The 19,912-nt window shown below is 47.9% G+C and overlaps 1 protein-coding gene across 1 annotated transcript; it reads right to left on the bottom strand.

The window, feature by feature from the left end:
* Window positions 1-1,296: 1,296 nt before the first annotated feature.
* On the bottom strand, window positions 1,297-3,003 carry LOC128153862 (transcription factor SOX-3-like). Its single transcript, XM_052813709.1, has one exon. It carries the CDS (start codon window positions 2,971-2,973, stop codon window positions 2,017-2,019), a length of 957 nt encoding a protein of 318 aa, XP_052669669.1. The 5' UTR covers window positions 2,974-3,003; the 3' UTR covers window positions 1,297-2,016.
* Window positions 3,004-19,912: the final 16,909 nt, after the last annotated feature.

The raw sequence follows: 19,912 nt of genomic DNA, 5'->3' as shown, positions 1-19,912 counted from the left end.
AGCGCAAGGCCGGCGCCGCTGCCGGGACATCCCTGCTGCCGGACCGGGAGGCAGCGCGGGCGGGAAGCAGCGGGGAAGGGAAAGCGGCTCCCACCGCCCCCGGCAGGTCCCGGCCGCCGCAGGCGGGCAGCGGAGGGGCGCGGGGTCCCCCCGAAGCCACCGTTCATAAGGGGCGAGCGGAGCAGGCCCCTTTAACCAAAGCAAACAACAAAAGCACCCTCCCGTTCCCTTTCCTTCCGTAGGAAGACGAACGGCGAAAAGGGTAGCGGAAGCAAACGAAAGGCAGAGCCTCGAGGGGGGCTGCGCTGCGAAATGCACTGACCGTCTGCGAGGGTGCTCGGGCGGCCGCCCGCCTCGGCGAGCTCGGAGCCCGGCCCGCGGAGCCGGCAGGAGCCGAGGACACGCTTGGGGGGTCGGCCGGGAACACGGCTTTTGTCGCCGAGCAGGAGGGATAAGCGGTCTCCCGCTCGGCCGGCGCCCCCGGGGCTCCGCGGGGGGCTGCAGCTCGGGGCTGTTCCGCCGCGCCCACAGAACTACAGCCAGGAATAACGCAGACGCCTAAAAAAAAAAGAACAACAACAAAAAAAGGCAAAGAAAAGTTGTCCAGACTAAAAACACACTCGTCAAACATACTGAAAAGATTGAATTATTTATTTCCTCTGGGGACTCCTGTAACCATTCATTTTTAATAGAGTCTAATCAAGAGTTCCCCAACGGGTTTTACTTTTGTAAATATTTCAGATGAGCTCAGGTTTCTAGACAAATCCTCCAGGAAAAAAAAAAAAAAACCAAAAACAAAAAAACGGAGGCGCACACGTGTAACCCCCTTCCCTCCCCGTCGACCGAGGGAAACCAGCCGGGCAGAGAGGCAACAAGTGGCGGGCGGCTCGGAGAGCAGCCGCAGCTTCAGTAGCACAGAGACGCTTTCCCGGCCCAGGTCCCGCTTTTCTTTAAGAGCAAATCAACTCGAAGGGGCATTCCGCCCCTCCCCCCCAAAATACACCACAGCGCGGCAGCCGCAGAAACCCGGCCGAAAAGCGATGGCAGCCCCCGGGCTCCTGGGCCGGGCGGGGTGACCGCGGCTGTTGCGGGGAGCCCCGGGCAGGAGCGCGCTGCCCCGCTCCGGGCTCCCGCCGCCGCCGAGGGACCGGCTGCGCGCCCGCCCCCGCACAAACCGCCCGGAGACTGCCGACGTGCCCGATATAAAATTTATTGATCTCTCTTCGTCTGGAAGAAGGAAGCAAACGAGGACTAGGGACAGGGAGAGGGAAGGAGTATTTCGATGACTCTTTTTTTTTCTTTTTTTTTTTTTTGAAGAAATCCGGTAAACAAAACTAAAACGTTTCTTAATCTGATATGTCAAAACATGGTTCACAGTAAAATTCACAAACCAATTTACATAAGTTTACAGCTTAAGAAAAACCAAGACACACAACTTACTATAAATAAAAGAAATGCGTTTGCGACCCGCACAGCTCTCTCCCACCTCCCCCTTTTTTAAAGAACAAAACCCTAAAGTTAAAAAGTCGTCAAAGCTACAGATTGTGGATAGAAACCAAGCGAGGCTCGGTAAGGTGGGAAGAACAAAACACTTAAGAAACCACAACGATAATGTGAACAACCGAGTTTAAAAACAAAAGCCCGCCTTTTTTTTTTTTTTTATGTCATTGCAACACTAGAAATCAAACTGGAAGATGCAAGGGCTTTTAAAAACTTTTAAGCGAATAAAACAGTGCCCAACCTAGCAGAAACCAGGAAAGAAGTTGCCGTGGTTTGAAAACTTCACAGCGGCTTCTAGGAGGCAGGAGTTGTGCTCTATTAAAATAACAGCTTGCTCAATTTTTTTTTTTGTACAAAAAAAAAAAAAGACACAACTAACGGATTTCCTTTTTAAAATTTCTCCAAAGTTAGTATTAAGTCTGCTAAGCCGAGCAACACTGCCGCACGTCCCGGTGGAGTCAGGGAGCGGTGGTGGGGTTAGGGATTAAGACGGGGAGCCGTCCGGAGCAGCCAAGTTTATATGTGAGTTAGTGGTACGGTACCATTCACGCCAGTCCCGGCACTCTGGTAGTGCTGGTGGACGCTGTGTAACCTGCTGCCCTGCAGGGCGGAAGGGTCTGTGGCATCCCCCCCCGGGGGCAGGTACATGCTGATCATATCCCGCAGGTCTCCCAGGCAGGCCCTCTGCGAGTGGGAAGTGATGGCCGGAGGCGGCGAGCTGGGCTCGGATTTCACCACCGAGCCCATGGAGCCCAGGCTCATGGCCGTGGAGGGCTGCTGGCCGTAGGCGGCGGGGGACATGCTGTAGGTGGAAGCGGCGTTCATGTAGGTCTGGGCCGTGGACATCATGGGGCTGTACTGCAGGCCCGTCATGTCGTAGCGGTGCATCTGCTGCAGCTGGGGGCTGTTCATGCCCGGGTGCTGGCTGTAGCCCAGCTGGTCTTGCATCAGTGAGTAAGCCCCGTTGGTCCAGCCGTTCATGTGGGCGTAAGTGTCAATCCTCTGCCCCACCCCGACGGGGCTGCTCACCGCGTTGCCCCCCCCCGGGGCCAGCAGATTGCCGGGCAGCGAGTATTTGTCCTTCTTCAGCAAGGTCTTGGTCTTCCTTCGGGGCCGGTATTTGTAATCCGGATACTCCTTCATGTGCACGGCCCGCAGCCGCTTGGCCTCGTCGATGAAGGGCCGTTTCTCGGCGTCGCTCAGCAGCTTCCAGTCGGCCCCGAGGCGCTTGCTGATCTCCGAGTTGTGCATCTTGGGGTTCTCCTGGGCCATCTTCCGCCGCTGGCCCCGCGACCACACCATGAAGGCGTTCATGGGACGCTTCACCCGGTCCTGGTCCGAGCCGGCTCCCGCTCCGTTGCCGGCCCCGCCGCCTCCGCCGCCTTTGCCGTTGCTGCCCGGAGCGGGGTTGCCCCCGGCGCTGCCCGGCGTGGGCTGCGGCGTCTTGATCTCAGTCTCCAGCATGCTGTACATGGCCGGAGCCGGCAAGAGGTGCGCCAGGGTGGCGGGCAGGCGGGCACCAGACCGGGGAGAGGAAGTTAAAAAAAAAAAAAATTAAAAAAAAAAAAAAGAGGGGAAAGAACCTGCCTGGGCGGCTGCTGAGGGAGGAGGAAGTTTTTCTGCCTGGCGGGCGGAGGCGCCGCTCCCCGAAGTGGCGGCGGTGGCAGTGGTGCTGGTGCTGCTGCTGCGGCGGCGGCGGCGGCCCGCGTCTGCGGAGCGGTGCGGAGCGCTTCCCGCGGGCAGCGCCAAGCGATGCGCACACCAGTCCCGGGGGTATTTGATTGACGGGCTATAAATGAGCGGGCGGCAGCCAATCAGCGAGCGGTTCCCGACAGCCCCGACGCCGGTAACTGACCAGCTGGGGGGAGCCAAAAAGTTGCCGTTTCGGGGCTGCTGGTGCCGGACACCCCCCCCCGCCTCCCCCCCCCCCCCCCCCCCGCAGCCCCCGGGCCCTGCGCCTGCCCCCGGCTCCGGGCTGGCGGCCCGAGCGGCGGGACGGGGCAGAGCTGGGGCCGCGCCGGGCGGAGAAGCCGCTGGGGCTCCCGCAGCTGCCGGGTGCGCCGCGGGGGAAGGAGCGGGCCCGGGCGCCGGGCGGGCCGGGGCTGCCCTCCGGGGCCGCGGGGAGGAGTGAGCGGGGCGGAGCGTTGTGCCGTGCCGCAAGCGGGAGCCGTGCGTTCGCCGGGCACAAAGATATTTGGGGCTCCCGGGTGGACGCGCAGCCTTGTGCCAAGCCCGGAGAAGCTGCCTGGAGACGGAGCGAGCCCGTGCTGCGCGGACATCCCCCCCCCCGGAGCCGATGGAGGCGGGGGGGACGGGGACTAAACTCTTCCACTTCTGAGCCTTCCCCTGGGGGAGAACCCCCACTGCCCTGCGGGCACCGGGCATGGCCGCCGGGGGCTCCGTCCCGGCGGGAGAGGGGCTGCCCCGCGGCAGCACGCCGGGGGAGGCGGCGGCGCGGATGCGAGCGGGGCCGGGCTGGCTGCCGGCAGGGCGCTCCCGGCCGTCCCCACCTACGCCCACCCCGTTGCCACTTGAGTTTTTCCACTCGGCTGCCCCAAAGAGGGTGGGTGGGGGGAGGGGACGGAGCTTGCAAAACCCCCGAGTTTCATGGCAACAGCGAAGTTCCCTCCGTGTGAAAGAAAACTTTGGCAGAGGGTGTGCGAGTAGAGCGGAGCTCGCTGGACCTGTCAATCACGGGCTTCCCTTTCCGTCCCTTCCCTCCCCTCCCCTTCCCCTTCCATCTTTCCTCCCTCCCTTCCCTCCTTCCCCAGAGGCACGGACACCCGCACCTGCACGGAGAGGGCTGGCAGCTCCTTGAAAGCACCGCGGGCACAGAGCTGCCCAGCCTGCCTCGCCCTGCCGCTGCGGGGCTGGGGAGGAGACGGGGCGGGCTGCTCTGTCCCGGCTCTTCCTCGTCCTCCCCCTGCGCCCCTCTCCAGCTCCGCCTGCGGAAGCCGGACGGGTCTCCCGGCCGGGGCGCGCTGGGGGAGGAGAGGCGAACCGCGCCCGGAGTCTGCTCGGAGCCGCGCTGGGAGAGCCCCGGTGCCGGAGGAGGTGGGCAGCACCGCCGGTTCCGCCGGTGTAGCTCTGAGCAAACTGCCCCGGGGGCGTGTGGGGCGGAGGGCAGGGTCGGGGGGCTTGAGGCAGGGAAGTGTCTGGGCATCGCGTCCCACGGGGGGCCCGGCGAGGAGGGATGCTCCCCCGGCTTGGCAGCCGTTGGTGGTGCCCCAAAGAGAAGACCGCTAGGATGACGACGGTAATCGGTGCTGGGGGAGAGGACACCTCCAGGCAGGGCTCCAGGCTGGACCCGGAGGCACAGCCCAGGCCGGTGCCGCCAGCCCCGAGCCCTCTGCACTGCGGACACCGAGGAGGGTGCGCCGGGCCGGGCCGGGCCGGGCCGGGCCGGGCCGGGAAGGCTGCAGCCAGGGCGGGGGACGCGACCGCTCCGCCCGGCACCCGCGCAGCCCCGCTCAGCGCTTCCCGCGGTCGGGGGAGCCAAACGAGCGGGCTTAAAACGGCACTGGTGGTGCTCTGGGAACAGCACGGTGTGGTGGTGGGATTTTTATTTGAGTGGGTCGGAGCGCTACTGTGATTTAGCAGTTTAAGGGCGTCACTCGTTTTGTGCGGATTTCTTTTTGGACAAAATCATCTGTTGAACAAAGTCGAAGGGGAAAAGAAACAAATCACACTTGGGACGAGCTGTGGTGTAGTCGGCTTTTTGCCTTTGTTGTTGTTTGGTTTGCTGCTGCTGTGTTCTTGTGTGAAGTGAAAATTTTGCAGCCCGAGAGGACAGGGTGACAGCGGAAGGTGTTGTTTCAGGCGGCATCACACTAGAAAGCAGACTTCGGGCGTAGTTCACTGGTAACTTTTGGAACATATTGGAAAAGCTTCAGACAGCTGTAATTAACCTCAAACCCCTCCAAATATTTTGACCGCTCCAGTCGAGGTTTAAGACGTGCCGGGCTGGGCTGGAAAGCAGACTGATTGATACATATCCTGACAATTCTTTGAAATTACTTTATATAAACGTTTGTTGGAGGAACACACTTGCATGCAACGAAAAATGAGGCGGTACACGGAATTAGAGGACGTGCTGAAAGCCCTGTGAACGCTGTTTCCTTCCATGTTTAAATAAACATTACAACGTTGTTTCAGACTCTTACTTTGTCTTTCAATTTGTCGTTGCGCTGCCTGAGACTCCAATTACATAATTTTTTTCCCAAGGGCCACGCTATTTAACTTTAAGATCCATATTATTTCAAAGCAAGACAACATTGTTCTTGAAACATCGCTAATCTCCTTGCAGATGAACTGAACCTGACTGAATCAAGTAAGTAGAGATTCGTGTATTTCCACACTTCACAGGTCCCTGTAACGCTCCCACTGCACTAGGGTTTCCGAGCCGCACAGGTTCTGAGGAACGCTTAAAAATTGGGCTGATTTCTATTTCCAAAGAAGGGGGTGAGCAGGGTCGCGCTGCTCGAACCCCTCTGCCTCGGCATTACTCATGGGCGCGCAGAGGAAACTCTCGGCAGGATGTCTTGAGCCATTTCAGCACCCGGGAGGAGAGCCAGAAGCCAGCTCCTCTCCCAGGCTCCGGCAGAGTCCCGCGCCCGGCCCGGTGCTTCACCTCGGGGCCCTATTTCCCCGCCCGGTGGGTGACCCCCCCCCCCCCCCCTCCCCGCCCCGGCCCCGCGGGCGCTGCGCACCGGGGCGCGGAGCTCGCCGGGGCAGCCGGCCGCTGTGGCCGCTCCCAGCTCTCCGGCAGCGGCAGCAGCGGTGCAGCCGGGGCCCGGCTCCTCCCCGCCGCGCACCCCCCGGCTGCACGGCGGCACCTGCGGCCGGGTGCCCCCCCGGAGGGCCCGGAGCTGCGGCTGGGGAAGGGCCCACTGGTGCGGGGCGAGAGGGTGGGAAGCGAAGCACGGGGCAGGGAAGGGAGGCGCGGAGCTACCTCCAGCGCCGGCACCCCACCGCTCCCGCAAACGCAAGCGGGGCCGGAGGGAGGAGAAGTAGTTGCTTCTCCCTCCCCTGGACCGAAAACTACAGATCGCCGGGGAGGCGGGGTGGGGGAGAGGAGGAAGCCAGGCAAGCCCCGCTATACCAACTGCTGCTCCCCGAAGTTACCTGCAGAGCGCTTTAAAAGGTCCGATCCCGCCACCCCCTTGGCAGCCACAAGCGAATTCAAGCCTCCGCCTGCTCCTCGGTTCTGCCCGTCCCGTGGCCCGGGAAAGGGGACAGAGCCTGCGGAGCTGCTGTAACGTAGGGAAGGGGCAGAAGGCAGGAGAGGACCCAGCTAGCGCAATAAACGGGGGCGGGGGGAAGGAGGGGAGCCTCGTGCCTGGAGCCATTTTCTTAAATTCACTCCCCGGCAGCGGTCGGGACTGGGGGAGAAGCCGTCCGGGGCCGGAGAGCCCCGTGTGTCTGGTGGGGGTCGGGGAACACTTGGGATCGTGTAAATACAGTTGTCAAAGGCAGAGAAGCCCACTTTTTTTTTTTTTTCTTCTTTTTGGTGACAAAAGAGCGTGAGGCGAAATCAGGAGTTTACAGCACAATTCAACTTGAACGCGAAAGAAACCCCACAATTGAAAAGGCACATTTGAAAGGGACCGTCTGCTTCTTACGCAATCAGCGCTTAATAAGCAACAGCCATTAATATATGTTAATTGCAGCTCCAGCAGAGCTTGGGGGAATCTTGGAACCGTGTCAGGGAGGATCGCTGGCTTTTAAAGAATAACGCTATGCACCAAACCGGCCCCGTTTAATCCTATTATTAAAACATCCCCCCTGGTCCCCAGCCTAACTCCCAACCGAGATCAGCGAGATCAGCTTGTCCTCAAAACTTGCCCAGACAAGGGAGCTGGGCGCCCCTTTCGTTTGGACACTCCTGACGCTCGCTAGGATGATCGTCCGAAAATGCCCAGGCTTTTAGCGATGCTTAAGATAAAAGTTCATGTGCTTTTCTGTTGAGCCCTGTTTTAGCCTCGAATTCACGTCCTCCCCCAGAAGTTTCCAGCGTGGTAACGTGGCTGCTAAATGGATCACTTCAGGCTGGTTCTGCAGCGCAAGGTCGTTAGGGGATATTTTATTCCCCATCTAACAGTGTCACGTCAAAAAAAAACCCCACCCCTCCCAAAATACCCCCAGCTCGAGATCGCCTGCGAGGCTGCCCGCCTCGCTGCGGGGCTGACATGGCTGGACAGACCTTCCAGCCCAGAGAGAGGGAGCACAAATCATTAGTTCCGACAAACGAGCACCGACGCCTTTCTGTGACTTGCCCGGTACCTCGCCGCATGGGTATCGATGCTGCACTAGAGACTACAGTTGTCCCTGCTGCTCACATAAGCGGGAAAGCAAGGGATACTTTTGATGACATCATTAAAAATAGCAACATTTAAGAAAATCTTAAGTGCGCGGGTAAAACCCGGGCAGCGTCGTTTGGGTACAGATCGATTCCTTTGAACCGAGCCTCCCAGTGCATTCAGGAGGCAGCGGCGAATGTTGTTTTTAATCACTTTTCCCCCCCAGCTGAACTTTTATTTGGCTTCTGACAACAATAGCGGGCTGCAAACAGACCTCTCGGAGTGCCCGCTGAATAGACCCTTTTCGAGCCCGGATTGTTTCCACCGCCACAAAAAACAACCAGTAGCTCCGTTTCTTAATTGGGTTGTTCCTGGCCCTCGTTCATTCAGGTGCTCGCGAGGAATTTGTTTATTAGCCTCTGACCAACAGCTCCTCCTGGCAATCGCCTCATGGGGTTGGCTTCAGCGGGAGCAGAGGGATGGGGGGGGGGGGAGGGAGCGGGAGCGGGGGGGCATTGCTAATAAGAACTCTCTCCATCTCCAAGTTACTAATTAACAGAGTTGTAGAGGGGACCACCAGCACAGGACAGCTCGCCAGGGCTCGCTGCGGAGCCCCGAAGAAACGATAGACTGAGCTCGTGTTTTCACGCGAAAATACCGAGGAAAAACGAGCAGGAAAAGTGATGCTAAAGAGACCACCGCTGCCCGCCGCTCCGGCTGCTGCCGGGCAGTCTGTGCCGAGCCGGGCAGGAATCTCTTTCCCGAGAGAAGAGACGGTAATAGGAACTTTCTGCAACTTCCCTCCGCTGTTGCAGTACCAACTGTACAGTACCCCAACAGAAAGGGTTGTCAAGCACTGGCACAGGCTGCCCAGGGAAGTGGTTGAGTCACCGTCCCTGGAGGTATTTAAAAGACATGTAGCTGTAGCGCTTAGGGACATGGTTTAGCGGCGGACTTGGCGGCGTCAGGGTTGCGGTTGGACTCGCCCATCTTAAGGGTCTCTTCCAACCGAAGTGGTTCCCTGATTCTGCCGTTCTAACGTCTCCGCTCCCGCACGGTTTATTCTTCCCGCCCCTGCGCAGCGGAGGACACCGCACCGGGCATTTCCTAGCGCTCTCCTTTCCCGGTCTCCCCGACCCCTCCTCCGGCGCCCGCGGCAGCGGGGCTGCCCCTGCCGCCCCCCCCCGCCCCCGGGAGGCGAGCGCTTGCCGGCAGAGCAGCCCTGCGCCCTCGGCGGCCCCGCCGTCCCCTTCTGCCGCCGCGGCCCGGGGACGCAGCCCTGTGCGGGACGGCGCTGGGGTGGAAGGACCCCCCCCACGCTGAAGCGTGGCGCGGGGACACGCGTGGGGAGGGGCCGCGAGCGGGAGCAGCCCTGCCCGCAGCATGCTCTTGCTGGAGAGACCCGGCTGCCGCGGGCACCGCCTGCGCGCGAAATGCGCGCTCGCGTGGGGTGGGGGGGGGGTCCCGCAAAGACACGTCCCGTCCCCCGCGTCCCGGGCCGCCCGCAGCCGCTGCCGCAGGACGAGGGGCCTCCCCGGGCCGGGAACCCGCCGCCCCCCCCCCCCCCCCGCTTACTTGTTGCCGTGCTTTAATGACTCTTTCCCTGGCGCTGGTGACAACTGAGGCGTTGCTGCACTCCTTCTTCAGAAAACCCCAAACCCAATCATCTCTGTTTTGCCCATTTAAAAATTCGCGAATCTTTCCTACAATGTTTTCTATACAGATCCAGTAACCCACCTTATTTGCTGGTAATGATGGCTAGGCTCCCTTTTGCGAGTTAGATTAGAAATCAGACATTAATTGTAAAACTCTAACTTGCTAATTAGCTGCAAATAAACTATTCATTAGTGGCAAATTAAAATCAAAACACACCTTATTCCTACTCTCTGACATACAATTTTGAAGGCACATATTGTTTCAAAGTACAGCCTGTATCACTGGCACAGCAAATTGAGATCCTGAAAGGTTTCTCTCCAGGATAAATAATTAAAATATATTCTACTTTAATTGACATTATAGAGGACACAAATGAGGTTTTCCTTTTAGAAGGAAATAGCAGTTTCTAAATAAAGCTTTGCAGGCTGCAGAATGGAGGTTTCAACCAAATGAATAGTCATTACTACCTTTTCAATGATGTGGGCCTTTTGATCAGAAAAGAAATTAGCTCTAAAGGACAGACAATAGGAAGCCTGCCCTGCAATAGGAAGAAAATTAGATGGCTAAGGCTCTTAACAACACCTATTTCTATAAACCATGGAGCTTCTTGCTTTTCAATTACAGCTGTTCATTTCATATAAGGAAAGTGCAAAAACACAGGGGGAGTATAAACTCTGTTGCACCAAAAAAGCCCAAGAATAGGGCAGGCAGGCAGTCTTCCCACTTTCCTTTGTTTTTATTATAATCAGTTAACTAATATTATATATTTTATAATACCCGGAGTATCCAGTGTAGCATTCTCTAGGTCAATCAAGCAATCAAGATGGACTATATTCAGTAAAGGAACTAATAAAACATGAAAAACTTTAAGTTAAGTAGTTGGATGTTTCCACCACACACCAAATAATGTATTTTGCACATGCATCTCATTCTTGTGTTCATTTTTCAGAGAAAACAAAACAAGACTGAAGAACTTGAGGAAAACAAAATGCTGAATAACACTGTGCTGTCTTTTGGCTACAGTAAAAAACTAGCTCCGCTTCTTCTGAATTGAAATGAATGCTCTTTCGTTATACTCAGGACTGAGAGATTATTTTAGGCATGTTCTCCCCACATTACTCTCAACTCGTACATCTCAGTTGTTTTAGAAACCGTGCTCTTACTTTTAAAACTTAAAATTAACTTCTTGCTTAATAACTTTAAAATATGGGTTCTCTTTCAAATGATTTCGTTTGGACATTATTTTTGACCATTGTTATTTCTCCTGAATATAAAAGTAATGTAAGTTTTCTTATGAATCTAAGACACAATTATAAAAGCACAACTTTCTTCCTCCACCATTTCTCTCTAGCCATACTTTTATGATTAGGTGTAACAAGTAGGTGATAATTTGTTATTAGCCATGCAATATACTGTAATTGAAATAATTTTTCAGTGATGGTTTGAACATATAATAGCCACAAAGCTTTACCATAAACAAGTCATGTTCTCATATTGACTCAGCTGGACTATAGAGATCTCTAACAAATAACATAAAATCACAGAGATCCACCCTTCCTTTATTTTTTCATTCTTCCTATTTATGTATTTATTTATTTGTCTTTCATTCTTTCTCCTTTCTCTTTATTTTTCTCTTTCGCTTTGTCTCCCTAGTGTACTATTTGTTTAGAAATAAGGCTACACGGCTAATTCAAAGGTGTGATCAAATATATATGAATTGATTTTGCTGTGGTAAGTTGTCTTATAATTATTGTTTTCACCCTCAAACAAGTAAAGTGTTCAATAAGAAATTACTTTCCTTGTTCAGAAAACAAAATCACATCTGTGTTCTACCTAGAAGTGATTTTAATATGAAATATGAATAACAGCTTTTTATTCAGTGTCTGTATCCCCCTTCACTCCTGCTTTGGCCTTGTGATATATAGGAATAAACAATAAGAAATAGTTTAATCTGTTAAGAATGATCTCCTAACCCACAAATTGGAGTCACTAATGTCAGTATTTGTAGTAAACTCCCTGCTTGAGAGTAGTTAGAAGATTAAGATTAATGCAAGTCTCTGCCTCACTTTTTACTGGGACAAAACTTCCATTTGTTTTGTAAGATCTTAATTAAAATTTCATTTTATTTGAAATGAATTTGTCTGAGAAAAGTTACCCATACTAGCTAGTGGGGAAAACTTCCCTCCATGCAAATAGGCAGCTCAAACGTCATTAAGACTTCTGCAATTCACAAGACAGAACCTACATAAAGATCTGCCTCAGCGAGGAGATTAAGAACTTGGGAAAACCCAGTACTGGTGCTGCAATTCTCAGTCCAGACCTCACAGTGACGTTTTACTTCTGATAGTATCTTCAGTCCCTGTAAACAAGTGGAGGGTAAAGAACTGTCTGCAGGAGAACAAGTGAAACTAAACTGACCTTGACTTTCAAAATCTGAAAATCTCACCTAAAATTGTTGAAGTATCAGGGCAATCAGATTTTGGGGCAAAGCTCTACTAAGAATAGAGAAGTAGGGAACCTAAACAGATTTGAAAACTAGAGTGAACAGTTTGAGTGGGGTTGGACATGATCGGATCTAAAAAAGACATCAATACATGCCCAGTGTTAGCAGGGAGAGGTTTCAATTCCTTTAGCCCTCCCAGTCCCACATGGAGAAGACATGGCTGGCCATGAGAGCAACTCACTAGATCTCAAGATCCTTTCTGTTGTTTTTTTTTTTTCCCCCAACATACATTGATAAATGAGGGCTATATGTACTCCACAGCCTTTTGTAAAGCAAATATTTGCATCTACATATACAATAGATGTTAAATAACAGAAATGGAGCTCACTGAAGAATCAGTTATTATACGGACTATTTTCATGACACAAACACGTTTCTGACCTGAGCATGAGTCACAAATAACTCTACCATTTAAATTAATATTCAGCACTCATCCTCCATTTCTATAATAGCTCAAATCAATTACCTGATTTTGAAGGTATCTCCCAAGAACTGCTCAATTCCCAGTCTTGCTGAACTGTGCAAAGACTCATGACTAATCACCATCAGACTTCTCTATTACTACTTATAGATGCAATGACTGCTTAGGGTTATGAACAATGGAACATGTGCTCAAAGTTCCTGTTACCTATGTCAGCGGTCAAGCTTTTCGTTGACTCTGTAGATAACACCTCTTCTCCTCATAGGGCAGGTACAGTTGGTACTTGCAGGGGAAGAACTTACTTACACAATGATACAGAAGTTAAGGACTTGTGAAATAGGTATTTCAAGGCCATTTTTGAAACAGGTGGACCAGTCACACAATGTGCACCTAGAGGGACATGGTAGATCTTGCTGCTGGTGCACCCATCACCTTTCTCATCCCAAGAATCTGATCAAAACCCAGTTCTCCTTGGCTGAGAGGCCCTTTTGATTCCAATAGATACCCTCCTCCGGACCTATCAGGAACATGTGCAGGGTAATTACTGGGAGGTGGTACTCCTTGCTCCATGGGACAGTGATGAGGTACAGGAGTGTAAGGTGTTTCCAGGTGGATTAGACATTGGGTCTGAATGTAGGCGAGGGTCACAGGACCCTCATCATGTTAGAAATGAGAAAAAAACCCCACCAAACACAACTTTATTCTGGCAGGAGAAAACAAAAGGGTACTCAGTGAGTGTAGCATGGAAGGGAAGAGGGGATTCGGTATGCAGTCCTGAGGCTACTACCTGAAGAACCCTGTGAGGAAGAGGATGCTGTGTGATGGAGGAGAAGCTACAAGGGGAAAAGGTTTCAAAAGGAACCATTTAGTGGCAGAGAAGGGAAGCCAGGTGGGAGATCATGCAGTCTGTAAGGCAGTTTATGTCCTCTGTGGCATGGTTCGTTTCCCTTTTGCTATCTTTTCTTGTTGTCAGCTGCCACTGTCTTCCTGCCAACCCCATTCACACTTTTGCAATATAGCCCATCAATATAAAGTTCAGCTTCTTTTTGAAAAGGATTCCATGACCCTTTGGAAAATAGTGTAATCTTGCAAAACTGTCATACTTGTCTTCGATGATTTAACTTAATCTGAAGACTTCACAATCAAGGCATATCTAAAGGATGTCCAGTGAATTGTTAGGACTGGCATTTGGAAGTATATTGTAACAGAGTTTGTTTAATCCATAGGATTGTCCAGTCCTATTTATTTATTAGAGGATATTTGGACTGGAGCTGAAAAATAATTGTAGATTGGTAAGAAAACACTTGGTATTTATGATTTTAATCAGTGCTAATGCAGACTTGATTTCTGTATCTGATTTCCAATTTCTATACACAAACTCCATAAAGACTCAAGCCTGCACTATTTGCACACCAACGGCTCCCAGTAAAGCTAATAGAAAAGTAGTGGGAGGTAGTTGTGCCTTAGTGTTGCATGAAAAAAAAAGACTGTTCTTATCAACAGTGATCCTACTTCTCATTGCACGTTCAGTCAAGCTAAACTGCATGAAGAATGGCAACTAATTCACACAAAGCATTACAACATTCATATACAGTCTTTAAATAAAAATGAGGACATTATTCTTCCATTCTCCAGATTCCATGAAATAAAATAAACTGCAGGGTCTATTTTGATGCTTTTATGGCTCTTCCTATCATGGTATTTGAATATATTACAATAATCAGTGCAGTTTTTACTTGACAGCACTCCATGTGAGGTAAGGAAGTACTAGCTCTATTTATGGACAAGATTCAGACAAAGGGCATAATAGTAATGCGTGAAAACTTTCTGAAAGACATAGGATATATGTGTAATCAGATCTGTTTGGGCTAGATCAGATCAGCCCAGGGCTTGATCATCTTGTGTATCTGTAGTTGATCATGGCCATAAATATTACAAGCTGAAAAGAACTCAAAGCAAACCTGAACTAATTGAAAAGGAACAGTCAGATCTATGTTTTGTAACTCACTGGGAACAGTCCAAATGAAACACCAGGACAAAAGAATCCAGAGAATGGAGAAAATGTTATCAATCCCATCTAAATCTCCACATATTTGTAACCCGGTTAAGTAATATGTAAAGAACATGTTTTGAATGAGCTGGGGAGTGACTAGAGTGGCATGGAAAATATTCTATTACCGTAATTATAGCAAAAAAAGATGAAACTTTCTAAAGAGTAAGAGTAAGTCTGCAAAAAACATTTTGTTTTTTAAGCTCATGCAAGACACAAATAAGACAGAGGGTCTTGGCTCACAGCTAGGATGTCTACTGAAACACAGAAAACCTACACCTTCAGGTACCAGCATAAATGGGAATAGTAATCACATGTCCGTCAGCAAAGGTGCCGTGGGCCCTGCGCTGTCTGGTTCACGGGATGATTTCCTAACCCAGGAGAGGGCACTCTGCCCTTCCCGCAGCGGTCAGGTGCTTCTCGAGTGCTGGCACAGGAGGCACAGCTACCAGGTAGAACATTGTCACGTAAGGGAAAAATGTTACTATTTTTCCTATTCAAAACTAATCACGAGCCATAGAGCATATTTAAATTTACAGTGTTATTATTCCTTTGGATTTCCTTAATTTTAAGTGTCTGAGGAAATAAGAACTACGGAGAAAAGATGTCTATGCTGTTGTATAGCATGAAAATGCACAATCAGAATTAAGCAACAATCAAGCTTCCCAGACTAATCATTTTCCATTGATAACTGTTACACCGTGACTGTGGATTAATCAAGTAAAGACATGAGCTTGAACCAACTACACATTTTTAAAGTTTAGGGAAACCTGCACACTTCCAGATTGAAGGCTGATGTGAGACCTGCTGGATTTCCACAGGACTGATACTTGTGCTGTTCCAGCTTACTTAAAAAAACCTTGCTTGAAGATTAAGACCAAAGCCAAGTTCCACTGTTCGCTGACACGTGCTAACTTCCTGCTCAAAAGAGGACAAGATGGCACAGAGGACATGAACTAGTCAAAAGAAAACCCTTTATCTCTAGGTCTTTGGGTCTGATCCCAGAGGGTTACAAAAGAAAATAACTACTACCTGGTAGGTGTTGCTGGCTTATGTACACTGAGCTGGAAATCATTGGTTCTCTTACTCTGTACTCATTTTTGTATCATTAACTCTTCAATAACTTGCAATTATAACTCAGTCATCATGAACTGAATGTGGCAAGGGGACTGTACATAGCGCTTCTGCACATAAAGAGCCCTCTCAGTTAAATTGCCAGGAAAGTGTGGGTAAACAAGTCTCATTTCTGTTCATACCATTATATTTACGATGAAATAGAGGACTTTTCAGGTGAAAAAAATTGCTAAAAAATTTCTCCTCATTCCATGTTAACATCACACATAAAAAAGCAACATTTCCACATTCAGAATTATATCAGAAAAATTGTTGCTACAATATAAAGTAGCATTCAAATTTTTCTTGTCATTTATCAGAATCTGGCCCTGCTACCACTACGCATTTGATGTATTTTCCATTGAGCTAATTAGACAACTAGCAACATGAACTATTTATTTATAGACCTGAAGAAATACCTGACCCTGGGCTTATTGGCTAGAAGAAAGCTGAAATGGTTACACTAATCACACACCTACCATTTGTCAGCTACATACTTGCAAAATGAGGGGGATTTTCTGAATTACAATTTTTAGTTATTATTCTCATGGCATAAGGCCAGATTATGCATGTTTGCTCAATAAGAGGTTTCAGAACCATGACGATTACAGTTTATATATCTCAAGGTCATGTAATATCTGAAGGATGATGATAACAGCTACTTGTAACACATTGATCAAATATAGACTCTGATTACACTCACTGTTAGTGTGATCAATACTGTTTAGCTTTTCGTGTTATGTTTGTCATGCCCCCAAAATTCTACTGTTTACAGATTGATAAAAATATTACAGGTAGGACAAATATGTATGTACACACACACTCACGTTGGTAGACACAATCATTGAGCAACTTAGAGCAAGAACAAGACAAAACTGAAAAATCTCTTTCTATTTTGCTTATGTGGTAGTTGTCTGAGACTGCGTCAGTATTCCCACTTAAATAATAGTGAAGTTGCAGGCTAGGCACTATACAGCATAGACCCTAACTTATTAACAGCAGAACGTATTTTGTTCTGTCATTCTTTTCACCTAGAGTTAAGGTAATATATACAATTATCAGTCTTTCCCAGTAATTTGTTCTGCAAACAAGTCACTTTGCATTACCATTTCTAAAGTTTGAGACATAGGAGTAGGACAAGTTTGAGAAGACTCTCTGTTTTGAATTATTCTCTGCTGTGTTTCTGGGGAAAAGGTAGTTAAAGACAAACATGATTGATAGACAAAATTATAGATGGTAAGGTCTTCAGGATAAATTATCTATTGATGTAAAATTTACAATGTCATTATACCATTGACTTTACTGCACCTACAACTTACAGCATAAGAAAATACAACCTACTGCTTTTTTTAGAAAACAGGTAAGTAGTCCCTTTACTCCATCTTTATAAAATGGATAGAAGAATGATTATTTCATTCACTGAGGTTAACATCGATGGTATGATTTTACAAGTGGCTTCAACTGACTGATTAAAACTGGTTGAATTAATAGACGTCTCCACCTGCATATTCCCCATGAAGAATAGGACTCCATAACATGAAAATTAAAAAAAAATTTAGAAAAAAGGTTGCACACAGCATGTTTTCACTTGCTTGGTATGAATTCTTTTTAACAGGAATCTGTTTAGTGATTTTACTCCAGCTAACAGACTAGTGCAATAGGTGCAATATTATGTGCAATAGCTTCTTTCTAAAAAACTAGTGGTGTCCATGTAAGTGGAGACCAGATAAATTACTATAAAAAACCATAAGTGGCTGAACAAGAACAGGAAAACACATAATAAGGTAAAACCATTTTATTGCAAATACCAAAGTGATATTACCACTACCTGGGATTTTTCGGTCTTCAAGACATGCAACAGTGCTTATAATCTGCATGTGAAATTACCATGATTGCAGTGCGTATGGGGTATTAGCAGGTGTGAATGGCCAACAAGGTAGTTGTCTATTTGCATGTGTGATAATGGTAAACAGACACACAAATTAAGCTCACATCTGCATATTCATTATGTAGCCAGGGCAGTTTTAAGTTTTGAGTACCAGACCTACAAGGTCCAACTGTAACATGCCTAAAGTCATACTACATTCTAAACTGGAAGAGTTGGTGTAAACACAACTATCACTAGGTTGCCAAAATGTATAGTAGATTTTTTAAATTATTGAAATCAGGCTACAGCTTACTACCACCTTACATACTATTGATGAACAAATGGGGTATGATGTATATCTGCAAAGTTTGATAGCAATATCAAGAAAGTTCAAATATGCATTCTGCCTAGATGAAGAATTTAGTCTTGTTTGTTGGGTAAACTATCTTTTTTGCTGTTGTTTCTCTTAGAGAGAAAATATTCTATTTTAGGACATTTCTCATGTAGTCAAAATCAATAGCATCAGAACAATTATGTTTGGAATAGCATCATCCAGTTTTGTTGAAAAAAACATGAACTAAACAGGAGCATAGCCTCTTGCCAAGCAAGATTTTTGAGTGCTAATTGAGATCAAGTAGCAAACAGTAACAAATCTGAAAACTAGTAATGCTTGCATGTGTTATGTAGTTAAAGACTAATAGATACAAATGAAGTTAAAATGCCAAAAGTGCTTTTGGGGAATTTGACACACAGCTTCCATGAACTTCAGGCAATGTGGGGAGGTAGTAAGCACAGGATATTAGCTTGTAGTAGCAGATTACATAAAGGAACTCAAGATAATTGGAATTATACTCACTCAGTTCTGAAAAAGTGAATAAAAATGCCATCTTGAATTCTTACTGCTTTTCAATTGCTTACTGCTTCCTAATTAATTTCAGTCTTGAACTGAACATCTTTTATTGCATTTTCTGGTTTTTAGCTAACACAGCTCAGCTTCCTGCTCTACTCTTTTTCTGAGAGTTAAATTTAACTAAGTTACTGGATGACAAATATGTTATTGTAGTAGGTGTCATATTACCAGTAGTTTGATAAGCAGTCATCTCTAATTTTTATTATTCAGTTTGCTGCTAAGATTATCTCAAGGAAGGAACTTCCCTTTCTCTCTGCTCACATAGCCTGTAGCATATTCCTATTGCTCTGTCACATGGGAATTTAACATTCCTGGTCTTACAGCACCTGTTTTCTTAAAAATATTTACCGATTATTAGTTCTGATATCAGGATACCAAGTGCCAGATTAAGAGGATTCTGATATGAGTGTAAATCCAATGATTGATACAGTACGACTACTGCTGAGTTACCTTGCCTTTAACTCACTACCACTGAAATCCAACCAGAAACTGGAATCTATTTTATCTTTGAATTGAATCCAGATTTTCATGAAGAATATTACTCAAAACTACAGTAGGATTTAAGTCAGGCCTTTAAGATAGGATTCTAGATATCCTAAATCAACGGTGAAATTTCAAGTAGGGAATCTGCAGACTTGTTATTTGAGAAGATCTAGCCCAGGCAATTCAGGTCTATGTACCTCTTTCCCAAATTAACCCTGCAGAGACATAAAGAGCAGCACTTGTCTCCCAGCTCTGGTCCTGGTCCTGTCTCTAGCACAGACTCAAGCTCTGGTAAGGTAAACACAAGATGTGTTACTGAAGGATCAGACCCTTATGTCTGTTATTATGTGTTGATTTAAAAAAATTAATAAATTGCCTTTAAGGAAAAAAAATTATAATCCTCCTTAACAGTCACCAAGTTGTAAGTGAAGCTTAACAGTAAAATTCGATTAAAAAAAGGACAAAAGTTATACTTCATTTTCCTCAGGAGTTACTTATAGTAATTTTAAAGTCAGTATACTTCAGCTAGCTACATAAAACCACTAGTTATCTATATGAAAAGAGTAACTAAATTATAGGTGTTTCTTTATTCCACCATAAATTGACATGTTCTAACAAGACAGTTTGTTTGCTTTTATTGTTCAAAAGCACCAAAGTCTTTACTGTCTGCTTCTCCACTTGTCTTAAATGTTTGATTAAGCACTGTGAGAATTGTCAGTATTGATAAACTTCTTTCCAGTACATTAAGCACTCTAATCCTTTACATTCCTACTCTATCTCCATTGCCAAATCAGTCAGCTTCCTTAGTACTTGATTTTAGGCCAATATTTGCATTAGAAATAGTCTATAAATAAAAATTACTGCAATAGCAGGAAAAATTGTTTTTCTGTATCTGAAGGATTCTGACAGAAACAGTATGTGAAAGGCTCTGATTGTTCTATAATCACAGGAATTAAATGGCTATCTAGTGAGCTAATTAAAAGGGGTAATTCAACTCAGCACTTTTTTCCAGTTTTCTAAAAATACTAATTTTGGTAAGTGGCAATGCTATTTATCTTTCTTTCACAAGCTTGAACTAAGCAGGAGTTTTTTGGTGCCTGTACTGTATTT

Source organism: Harpia harpyja, chromosome 18 (genome assembly GCF_026419915.1).
Source record: "Harpia harpyja isolate bHarHar1 chromosome 18, bHarHar1 primary haplotype, whole genome shotgun sequence".
In the NCBI taxonomy this organism is placed as follows: Eukaryota; Metazoa; Chordata; class Aves; order Accipitriformes; family Accipitridae; genus Harpia; species Harpia harpyja.
Note: the sequence above shows the minus strand (reverse complement) of the source record. Positions and strands in the feature narration are given on the sequence as shown.

Bases quoted from the DNA above. Each gene is read 5' to 3' on its own strand.
- LOC128153862 (XM_052813709.1), bottom strand. From the start codon at position 2,973: ATGTACAGCATGCTGGAGACTGAGATCAAGACGCCGCAGCCCACGCCG.